Genomic DNA, 12,764 nt, shown 5'->3' on the forward strand with positions numbered 1-12,764 from the left:
GTTGAGAGGTCACCTGCCTCATAAAGATGTCATGAGGTCACCTGCCTCATAAAGATGTCATGAGGTCACCTGCCTCATAAGGATGTCGAGAGGTCAGCTAGTTTACGAAGATGTATTGAGATTGAAGTCACCTGCCTAACAAAGATGTATTAAGGTCACCTGTCTGTCGAAGATGCCATCAGATCATTTGCCTAACGTAGATGTCAAAAGGGCACTTGCCTAACGAAAACATCATGAGGTCACCTGTTATTTGAAGATGTGAAGTCACCTGTCTAGGTGAGGTCACCTGTCTAGCAAAAATGTCACCAGGTCACATGTATAAAGAATATGTCTTGAGGTAACCTGTCTAAAGGAGTGGTCATTAGGTCAACTGCCTAACGAAAATATCACCAGAACGGAGGGAAGTAAGTCATTTAACTGATTATCCATTTTACCTTTTCTTAACAAATTGTAATTACTCATTAGAACTAACTCAAGTGCTGCAGGCTGTCAAACAAGAGACAATTAGGATACCAAATTTTTTTTTCACCCGCTACTTTTGATTTAGACTGTAAGCTACCTGTAACATGAACTAATTACCATGTAAAATAAATGTTGACCACGCGTGGTTGACCCCAATCATCAGTTGATAACAATTTAGTGAGAATTAGTTCTCACATGCAGGTGTTCGGCTGAGGGTATATCATTACCTGGTAGCTGACCACTGACTACTGTGCTAATTAGCCAACGAAAGCCTGTATCTGAATCGAGTCTTGTCTGTCGGCAATTAGATAATGCTTACTTTATTACCGAACATTGGACAGGACTAGGTGGACAGATCTTAACTCTAGCATCTTACAGCAAAATAAACAAAAACATTTGAAACATTAACATATAGATGTAGGTCAATATACAACATGCACACAATTTGAAAAAAAAAGTATAGGTGTACAATACATACACACCATTAGAAACTTAGCAGAGCAGGTCAAACAAAAAGACTCCATTCATCCATCTTTGACTTCACGTTTGTAGACAAAGTCCCCATATCTACTGACACACCATTAAGTGTATACTGCTCATCACATAGCCCCACACCGCTATAAACACTTTAATTGTATGCAGTGGTGTAGCTAGGGTGGGGGAGGGGGATCCAAATTTGAAAATCAAATCGAGCCTCTACTTGAGAGGATTTCCAAATGAGTGTCCAAAATTTATTTGATGACATGGTGCCGAATGTCAAAATACTAAGCCCGCCATGCCCACAAATCCTTAGCTACGCCACTGGTTGTATGACAACTTACTTTTCAGATAGCTGTAGATACATGGAGTGAGGATCCACAACTTTAGTCTTGACCACTTGATCACTTGGCTTTTGGTCAGTATTGGTCGGAGCTGATGAAACATTTAGAAAAAAAAATGTTTAAAAAAAAAGACAAAAGTAATATATTTTCACTTTTCGTTAAGACATTGTCATTATCCTTCTGGTGTCCTAATCCCATAATTATGTTTTGTTTATGAACGACAGAAGATCATTAAATCACTTAAAACCCTTTAGCTAAAATAGCAGCCTGTCAAATACAAAAAAAAACCCACAAAAAACTTAAAAGACATTTTAAGAAGCGTTTCATGTTTCCTCAATAAATTTAAAAGTTCGGCAAACAGATGTTTTTAAAACGCACATACAGATGTTAGCACTGTGTTTGTAGGGGGCCAAAACAAAAACTAAAAAAAAACAAGAAAAACCCAGAAACAAAATGTTCAACAAGTGACCGTAGAACATCAGCCCAGCAAACAAGGGCCATAACTCTAGGGCGTTCTGCAAGTCTCATTAGGTGGACATGTCCAGGTCGGGGGGTCAGGTGTAGCTCGGTTACTTTTTATGACCGCCCCCCAAACCATTCTTTTTCTTTTCCTCCCGACCTCCCAGTTCTGCTCACCTCCTCTTTGGTCTGTGTTTTGTGTAGAAGTCAAGATGGAGGTGTTTAAATGAAATGTGTTTGTTCACAATGATTACATGTGTTTCAAATGTTGAGCTTATTAGAGCATGGTGAAGCCGTTTTCAAGGCAAGTGAATAGATAAAATATATGGCCTATCCCAGATATAGCACAGGTCTGTACGACGTGGCTATTGGTCTAAACTGCCCACAGCTTGTGACGATGCATGTCAATGGTCTCGGTTCACTACACACACTACTACCCTTAAACGCACCACCATCAGAGTTATAACACTTTATATTATATATACATTATATGTCATTATTAACTCAACCCTATATCAAAACCACATTGTACTCTTTAACTGTAAATCTTGCAACATGTATAAGGTCCTGGTGCTTATCCCGCCATAATCTAAGATTACACTTTATTACATCTATGACTTGGGATACACTTTCCCTTAGGATTTCATTTCTTAATGTATAATCATTGTCTGCCCTTTAATTTCATAAGCTATCAGGTTATCTATCCTGTCTCCAAGAAAAAAAAATCAATTAATCCGTAGGACAACGTCTTTTTCTAGATACTATGATATTGATGCGAAAGCTTCGAGCTGTGTGTGTGTGTATGTGTGAGTGAGTGAGTGAGAGAGAGAGAGAGAGAGAGAGAGAGAGAGAGAGAGAGAAACAAAAACAAACTATTCGCGTATTTTGACTTGAACTAAACTGAGTGTAAGCTACTCAAAGACAGACACAATGTGCCAGCTCTCTTGTATGTACCCTAGATAGCTCAAGTTGTAATGGCCACATGTCCTGACAAATATTGAGTGCTGAAATGTGCAGACAAATGTTGAATGGTCAAATGTCCAGACAAATGTTTAATGATCAAATGTCCAAACAATACATGTTGCAAAGGTCACATCAAAGACAGCTCATGTTGCAATGGTAATTTGTCCGGTCAACCTAAGCTGGTTTTTAGCATTTTGTCATTCTTTGCCTCAACACAGCACTACAGGCCTACAGCTAATAGGACTTTACGTGTCTGCTCTGTCTAGTTTCAATGATTCGTCTACAACAGAAATATATTTTTTTTGTAGACATCAGTGTACTAATGTTTATATTACATATCTTTAGCTTCAGACAAAGTCTTAAGACACGCCAGCCCTCTAATAATGCATTCAGAGACATTGCTGAAAGAAGTCCTCTTATAAAACAAGGTTACAAAAACAGTTTGTGTGCAGACACAAAACTCAAAATCGGCCCTCGAAGAGGTTCACCCAGGCAGGTAAAAAGGCAGGTTTCAATATTTTCAGAAAGAACATCAGAATGAAACTCTATCAAAGACAAATGACAGAGAAGAATGGAGAAAGAAGGTTGACGGATCTTGTGTTGTGCCCCAGCGGTCCACAGACTAAAGGATAGGTGAAAGTGAATGTGAAGTTAGATGTTAACCTGGCCTGAGTAATGTCTTATAATGAATATATAATTGCTCTAATTGTTGTGTAAAGGGACAATCTCTTATTCCTCAAGAAAAAAACATTTCGTGAACAAAACAAATTCCCTTTAGTTTTCAGTGTTCTGTTGCCATTCAGGGACTCTGTAGTTCAGGCGATAATATGATAAACTACTTATTAATTGTTGTTTTAAATTATGTCCAACTTATATACATGCTAAATAGATTGTTTCTCTTAAAAAAAGTAACACTAGTATTACATGTCATGTAACTTCAGGGAAAGTGCTATGACACACCAGTCCTATCAATCTAATAATGCATTTTATTATCTTCATAAAAAGTGCTAAGAGACGCCGGTCCTACTACTCTAGTATTACATGACATGTAACATCAGGGAAAGTGCTATGACACACCAGTCGTCTCACATTAATATTACACGTCGTTGGACAATGAAGCCTTAACCAACAGTCTCTGGGAATAAAAAGCCCTTCACTAACCGGAAGTTAAGATTTTACTTTCAGAGAGTATGGCTTCAGCTGTCACCAGCCATGTTTTCTCTACCAAAAAATGGTTTAAAAAATGTCACAACTGAACTGCGAATGGAATAGAAAAACAGAACTGGTTTGGTGGGGAGGGGTATGGTAGCCTTTCTATATTTGTTGTCATGCAGCACTGATGCCAGGTTGGTGCCAAATGTCAACTCATTGCTAGACTACGTAATGTGCCCATGTCATGAGAAGAAACCTTAAGCTCAGTCGCTAAAGCGATAGCATAGTAAGTTAAAAAACAGTAACACAGCTGTTAGCAAAATGGATAAGTAAAGCCTAAGTGATCTATCTATCTATCTATCTATCTATCTATCTATCTATCTATCTATCTATCTATCTATCTATCTATCTATCTGTTTGTCTGTCCGTCCGTCAGCAAAACGTTCGTCCATCTATCTATCTATCTATCTATCTATCTATCTATCTATCTATCTATCTATCTATCTATCTATCTATCTATCCTCTTGTAGAGGTAGTTTTTCGTAGCAAGTCAAGAATTAAAAGATAATTCTCGGTGCTTTTGAGTAGAAGATGTGTTACAGGCAAAGTAACTTATTCTATAGAATGCCTGTATGTCGCACATCGTTGGTAACATTGGCATTCGGAATAATTTGAGACTGACTATTTGTGCACATTTAATGATGACGTCACTGAACAGCCAAACAAGTTTATCTACACAGTCTTCAGAGTTAGGAGGAAAATAACATTTAATCAACTTTAGTGAGAGGAAAACTCTTTTTTTTTTTGCGAGCGTAGCAGATTATATTGAAACTGAGACATAATGCTTTCTCTCACTCTTTCTCTCTCTCTCTCTCTCAAAAAGGATCAGTTTCTTCTTTTTTCCGTTTAGATTGATTGATACAAGCTTTGATTTCAAACATTGATCAGTGGTCTTCAAACCTTGTCCTTTAAGCCTTGAGCCTCTCTGACACAGTGAGTTTGGCTCAAGGCTTGATGAGCTGTCCATGATACGAGGATTAGCTTCAAATCTAAGAAACTTTCATCAAGAGGTTCTCACGTTTGGCGAAAGTTGCCGCCCTTTGCTTAAACTGGGGCTTTTTTATGTAAACATAGCGGCAGAAGTAGGGAAGTCTATACTTGTCAGCTTATGTGGCTGATATGGACTAGTTAAATACAAGGAAGGAGTGGCCACGAGAGAGTCGGAGTGAGCGCGAGAGAGAACAGGAGAGGTAAAGAGAGAAACGATGAAGAAAAAAAGAAAGGCAGGAGAGAGAAAAGAGAGAGAAAGAGAATTGAGTTGACAAATCTCTTCTACAATTGCCCATTTCATTCATTTTCTGATAGTTGAAATGAAATCATTGAAGTCAGACTAAAAGGCACGCAATCATTCCCACACACAGAGGACAGGTGACAGCTGACTCTCTTGGTTTCTCAGGCTAATACTATATATTGTTTTACTGAAAAATTTTATTCAATATCACGTGGGCTACCAACGTTATAATCCGAGAGTCGGAATAATAACTTTTTACTTATCTTAGTATCATACTATATGAACTAAATTTCAACACTTATTTTATTTACAAGTCTAACTGATAACCTCATAACGTCGAGAGGCTAGGCACAAAGTATTCAGTATTAGAACAGTGATGTCTAAACTACTACCTTGGGGCCATATTCAGCCCGTCACTCAGTCTTGACTGGCACAGTGAAATTTCTGAACAGTGTGCATAATTGGTTGCATTGGAATTTTAGCGATGAAACAACAGGGACACACGTGTCAGGAATGTGGCCTCGAGACAAAAAGGCTGTGCTAGACTGAGGGGACATAAACGCAGACCCTAGCACTAACCTTTTGGCAACATTGGATTATATTTTCTTGACTTGCTCTCTTCCTGTAAACTATGTGCACTTATTAAACTATACCCTAACCTTAACCCTAACTAAACTTTCGTCTCGAAATGATTGAAATACAAAATATTGGAGGCTGTTGAAATGTGCAAGTCTCAAATCAAATGCGAAGCTGTGTTTATTTAATTCAATTTTTTTTTTCAGGAAAAATACTTTTAAACCCCGAGCCAAACAAATAAATAAGAAAATAATTTGTCTCTACTTCATTTCTCTTTCTCCAAGTGTAGAAGAGACAGTTCTGTCAATGTCTCCAAGTGTAGAAGAGACACTTCTGTCAATGTCTCCAAGTGTAGAAGAGACACTTCTGTCAATGTCTCCAAGTGTAGAAGAGACACTTCTGTCAATGTCTCCAAGTGTAGAAGAGACAGTTCTGTCAATGTCTCCAAGTGTAGAAGAGACAGTTCCGTCAATGTCTCCAAGTGTAGAAGAGACAGTTCTGTCAATGTCTCCAAGTGTAGAAGAGACAGTTCTGTCAATGTCTCCAAGTGTAGAAGAGAAACTTCTGTCAATGTCTCCAAGTGTAGAAGATACACTTATGTCAATGTCTCCAAGTGTAGAAGAGACAGTTCTGTCAATGTCTCCAAGTGTAGAAGAGACAGTTCTGTCAATGTCTCCAAGTGTAGAAGAGACAGTTCTGTCAATGTCTCCAAGATTGTCACACTCCAAATAGATATACTTTACGTGATTGGAGGAGTGTGGTAAGAATGCCACCCTCTATTTTGACAAACTTAATTTTATCTCACTTGTGTTTTGTACCGATAGTCTTAACTTGTTGACCACCAAAATGTTTGGAATGGTTTGACTGCAACACAACAAACTCAGCCAACATGAGAATCAATTTGAAAGACTTAACTCAGCCAACATGAGAATCAATTTGAAAGACTAAACAGAGCCACCATGAGGATCAATTTGAAAGACTAAACTCAGCCAACATGAGAATCAATTTGAAAGACTAAACTCAGCCAACATGAGAATCAATTTGAAAGACTAAACCCAGCTACTATGAGAATCAATTGTAAAGACTAAACTCAGCCAACATGAGAATCAATTTGAAAGACTAAACTCAGCCAACATGAGAATCAATTTGAAAGACTTAACTCAGCCACCATGAGAATCAATTTGAAAGACTTAACTCAGCCAACATGAGAATCAATTTGAAAGACTAAACTCAGCCAACATGAGAATCAATTTGAAAGACTAAACTCAGCCAACATGAGAATCAATTTGAAAGACTAAACTCAGCCAACATGAGAATCAATTTGAAAGACTAAACCCAGCCACCATGAGAATCAATTTGAAAGACTAAACTCAGCCAACATGAGAATCAATTTGAAAGACTAAACTCAGCCATCATGAGAATCAATTTGAAAGACTAAACTCAGCCATCATGAGAATCAATTAGAAAGACTAAACTCAGCCATCATGAGAATCAATTTGAAAGACTAAACTCAGCCATCATGAGAATCAATTTGAAAGACTAAACTCAGCCATCATAAGAATCAATTTGAAAGACTAAACTCAGCCAACATGAGAATCAATTTGAAAGACTAAACTCAGCCACCATGAGAATCAATTTGAAAGACTTAACTCAGCCAACATGAGAATCAATTTGAAAGACTAAACTCAGCCAACATGAGAATCAATTTGAAAGACTAAACTCAGCCAACATGAGAATCAATTTGAAAGACTAAACTCAGCCAACATGAGAATCAATTTGAAAGACTAAACCCAGCCACCATGAGAATCAATTTGAAAGACTAAACTCAGCCAACATGAGAATCAATTTGAAAGACTAAACTCAGCCACCATTAGGATCAATTTGAAAGACTAAACCCAGCCACCATGAGGATCAATTTGAAAGACTAAACCCAGCCACCATGAGGATCAACTTTAAAATGTGATTGTATTTGCTTTAAAACAACAACACTGACAACATTGACACTATGAAGACACCTGGTTTCTGTTGGGAAGTTTTCTTGTTCATTTAGGACGTATATAAATAGATTACTCAAAACTGTGTTGCCTCAATGCTGCCCAGAACAAGCTTGGTCCATATCAAATCAAAAATACATGAAAGTAAAATAAACTTTCATAGTTTATTTGTCATTGAGAAATATAAGAAATGACCAGGGATCGAACCGTCGACATTCGTGTTATTTCCACGACGCCCAAACAACTTAGCTAGCTTTTCATGCTAACAAGGTTAAACATAAATATATAAATGTAGATCTATGACAATGTCATTAAACATAAATATATAAATGTAGATCTATGACAATGTCATTAAACATAAATATATAAATGTAGATCTATGACAATGTCATTAAACATAAATATATAAATGTAGATCTATGACAATGTCATTAAACATAAATATATAAATGTAGATCTATGACAATGTCATTAAACATAAATATATAAATGTAGATCTATGACAATGTCATTAAACATAAATATATAAATGTAGATCTATGACAATGTCATTAAACATAAATATATAAATGTAGATCTATGACAATGTCATTAAACATAAATATATAAATGTAGATCTATGACAATGTCATTAAACATAAATATATAAATGTAGATCTATGACAATGTCATTAAACATAAATATATAAATGTAGATCTATGACAATGTCATTAAACATAAATATATAAATGTAGATCTATGACAATGTCATTAAACATAAATATATAAATGTAGATCTATGACAATGTCATTAATAATTGCAATGTCTTGGATTCCGAAGATTAAGAATGAGAGCAGTGTTTCACATGACTACGCAAATCCCTTTGCTAAGTTGAGACCTGCATAATACTTGATGCAGACAAATGCCGTTGTCTGCCGAGGGTATATTTTGTGTTCGTCTTCTGAGTCTGTAAAGTATTTTCTCTGTTCCTCACATATGTGTCCACGATCTTCGTGAGAGCTCTCCTATTGTCTCTTTCAGATGTCATCTGCTTTAAACTGCATTCCTTAATGCCAGAGAAAGAAAAATGGCGCCTGAATTGAACTTGATAGAAATTAGCTTATGGGTAGCCATTGTACCTGATATCTCCTGATTTGACCCTCACAAACCTACTTTGGGGCATCTGAGCAGAGATAAAATCCTCCACAAACTATGGCGACTCAGTGAGTCATTGCTTAGATGAGATCAGTGAAGGCAGCGTACAAGTCCAGGTACTGTTTCCAACATTTTACTTGCCTGATGAAAATCATATCCAAAGTAATAGCACGGTTATTGCAACAGCCGACCTTTTTTTGTTTGTCCAGAAATAGGACGATGTCGTCGCTCAAGTCAGGTGAGATAGTACATCATTTCCCAATTTATCTATTCTGCTGTAGAGCCTCCTTAATCCCTTCTCAATTTTAACAAGTATCAGTAAGGAGTGCATATTTTAACAGCTATCTACAATGCACAGCTGGTGTGAACAAAAAAAAAATTTTTTTCAAATTAGTTAATTTTTAAAAATCCATTTAAAATATGGCTTACATGTTTTTGCATATTTACAACAAAAACAGAAAACTCATTTTTTTAGCGAACCCCGAAAGGGGAATAGCCGCTATTAGTTTTGTGTGGTCTGTCAGTCCGTTTGTCATTTTCTTTCAAATCCCAAAAACTAGAAAAGATGAGAAAAATTGGACATCAAGATATTTTAGATCATTCAAAGTTCTGATGCAACTGCTACTTTTTTTCTTTTCCGAAGGTGAAGCGTTTAAACGTAAAGCTGCTGACCCGTTGAAATATGAATTTTTTCTCTTTTGTGGGGTTTGGATGGGAGGGAGGTATGGGGGCCCTTGTGGAGGTCCGATTACAGTAGCCTCGCCTGCCTTCCCAAATCCGTCCCAGCTAACATGGGTGCATTCATCCTAAGTGGGCAGGGTATAAGCACGTGGAGGCCCCTCAACTCTTTCTAAAGCTTCAATCAAGATTCACAAAGGAATACAAATACTTTTAGGTAAAAAGGACTCCACTAGAATTGAAATGGCTCAAATACATTCTCTGCCAATAAAATCCCACTATTTAAAAAAAAATATTTATCTTGCATATTTTTTTTTAAAGTGTATATGTTTGAGTTTGTGGAGGGTAAGGATTAGGGTTGACGTACTGCCGTAAATCCGAAGCTGTACATATTTTTAGCATGCTACAGCTACAAGCGGACCTTCCTAATCACGTGACATTGTTGCCACCTGAAGTAAGATTTAAAGTTTAAGCGTGGAAAATGAGAAAAAAAACTAACAATAAAAATAATTAAAAGTATCTAACCCGTCCAAATGTCGATACATTTTTCTCTTTTGTGGATGCCCTTTTCTAGTGAAGGTCCTGAGCTGTAGCCCCGCCTGCCCTTCCAGAAATACAGCCCTGAGATGGACAGAACTGTGACAAGTCAAAAACTCGCTGTCAGAGTCACTCAAATTTATCACAGCATTAATTATTATTTTTCATTATTTATTTATTTTATTTTAATTATTCCCCCATCCTACCCCTAAATCATTCACCCGCCACACCTTTTCCTCTCCAGGCTAGACTTAGTGACCACATTGGAGATAGCTAAGGCGCGTCCCTTCATTTATCTGCCCTTGATCGGGGAAAGGTAGACACACAATCTCTTTTGTCTTACCGCCGGATGTCTGAAGGACGATCGCGGTTGACAACCACCTTGGTTTGAACACAAGCTAATCCTTCTCCCCCCCCTTCTCTCACGTCTCTCTTTGATCTAATAGATTACCCTGGTCAACACACCGCCTGATATCCCATGTGCCACTCCCATCTCAAGTCTACTTCACCCACGTGTAAGATAATGCTAAGCCTTGGACATTTCCGGTGTCCGCCCACACTTTTCAGGCATATATATATATAGTAAACCAACTCAAATCACCCTCTCTTTCGCATTCGAGCTGAGCTATCGAGTCTGGACTATATTATTTATTCTCCCTCCTAGAGGAATACCTGGTGGTAAGCCGAACTTAATCACAAGTTCCATCTTAATTACTCTGTGTATATTTCAATTGGATTTTTATCATGTGTATTTTGCTTAGTTCATTTATATTTAATTAGTGCATTGTGTATTTCTCACTGGCGTAAGTAGAAAACATAAACATGTCCTATGTATTTATTTATGTATTGCATTAATCTATTAATGCTACGTTGCTCAATTGATCGTTGATGCAACCATGTATATATTTGTACATCTTATTTTATTTCCTTTATCTCGGTTGGCCGCCTTGATAATCTTACTAGCGCACTGATACTGCGTCTAGAAGAGAGATACGAGTTATCTCCCCTGTAACGAATTATCTCCCCTTTACTCATTTTACTCTAATGAGAGTTGCGACGCTTGAAGGGACATTCAAGCACGCTCCATTGTTCTCGACCCACGGTCATATGCAAACAAAGCGTCTCGGTCACTGACCACCGCCCAACTCACCCCCCCCCTTTTCTTTCTCTATCCACCAGTGTTGTTTATTTAAGACTATTATTTCCCCTTCTATGTACATTCTTATATTATTATTTCCCCTTTTATGTACATTTCTATATTGCCACTATCTGCCATCTATTTTCCAAATCCCATTTGTCATCATCTCCCCTTTATGCTCTAAAGCAATTTTACCAATCTGACGAATGCACCTCAGTCGAGGGCATCGATAAGATGCATGAGAGACATGTCCTAACTTGTCTTTGTTTATCCGCAGCCTCCCTCAGGTGTCTGCCTATTTATGTGCTGAGTGCTATCCAGCACTGCACTGTCCTACTGAGACCTGCCTATTTGCCTATCTATGTGCTTAGTGCTATTCAGCGCTGCATTTGCCTACTGAGATCTACTCAGCTCTACTACCTGGCGCTATCGGCATTGCCCGCCTATTCGACAGCCCACCTGTCAAACTATTAGGCGCGACGTCCCTATAGAGTCAGATCTGTGCGAGACGTCATAGCTACGCCAACCCTCTGCAACTCACTGGACATATCCTGTCAACTACGCTGCCCACGGCAGATCCGCTCTGCCCGCAGTAACCTTGTGCCCACGGTATCCGGCCACCCGCCATACTGTGCCCACTACAGATACTAGAACTTGGGACTGAGACTCCACAAGAGCTATATCGCCGGCGTCCCTCTATCCGCTAGAGCGCCACCTCCAGCTGCAGAACCTCAAGCCAGGACCCAGCCAGCTGCGACATCAACAGGACAACCAGCTAAGTCAGAGGACAAAGTGACATACTCTCTTATTATGTGCAAGAGTGATGATTAAACAGAGAATATACTAGAGATAGATGCAAACCCTCCCCCTTTTTATTATTATATGTATATTTATGTAAATAAATATCCTTTATTTTAACTTTTGTATCTATCTTTCATTGCTTTGTCTCGTTGCGTGCCTGCTCCCGATTCATATGCTGATAAGTGGGGGTGTGATAGCTTTAAAAATAATCATCCCCTAGACATAAAACGTGCCAAACACACGTCACATTTCCCCACCTGTCACATTTTTGGGGGCCCGTCCGGGATTTTAACCCATTAGTACAGCAGGCACGAACAGGCAGCAATAACTAAATTCCCTATCAATATTTTTCTAAAAGTATTTATAAGTATCATCACTTCGCATTATCAAGAGTGTCACTTTTGTCATATTTTATCTATTATTATTATTGCATTTCATGTGTAATATTTTCTTGCAGGAACTTTGTGATTAACGTAGGCAGACACCACATTCCTTTTGCACTCTTCCCTATAACCAGCGACTCACTTTCACTAACCCACTTTCTTTAATTCTAGCTCAATCCTATTATCCATTCTATCTGCCCCTCCACCATCCTAGTACCTCTCATTACCCACCCCTCATCACCATGGCCAACGACTCACGCTCCGAAGAGGACTCTGACAGGAAACAGAAGATAGATGAATTTGAATACATCGCGGCCTACCTATATGATGATGATGCAGAGCGGAGAGAATATGTGAGGGAACGGCTTGAGGC

General features: G+C 38.2%; 1 protein-coding gene across 1 annotated transcript in view; it reads right to left on the minus strand.

Moving 5' to 3' along the window:
- Window positions 1-12,764, minus strand: part of LOC106079945 (receptor-type tyrosine-protein phosphatase N2-like) — a 293,472-nt gene that overhangs the window by 148,061 nt on the left and 132,647 nt on the right. The window contains exon 7 of the mRNA XM_056043460.1: window positions 1,284-1,374. Coding sequence (XP_055899435.1) covers window positions 1,284-1,374 — 91 coding nt within the window. The remainder of the gene's footprint in view (window positions 1-1,283; window positions 1,375-12,764) is intronic.

The sequence above is a fragment of the Biomphalaria glabrata genome, chromosome 1, assembly GCF_947242115.1.
Source record: "Biomphalaria glabrata chromosome 1, xgBioGlab47.1, whole genome shotgun sequence".
Classification (NCBI taxonomy): Eukaryota; Metazoa; Mollusca; class Gastropoda; family Planorbidae; genus Biomphalaria; species Biomphalaria glabrata.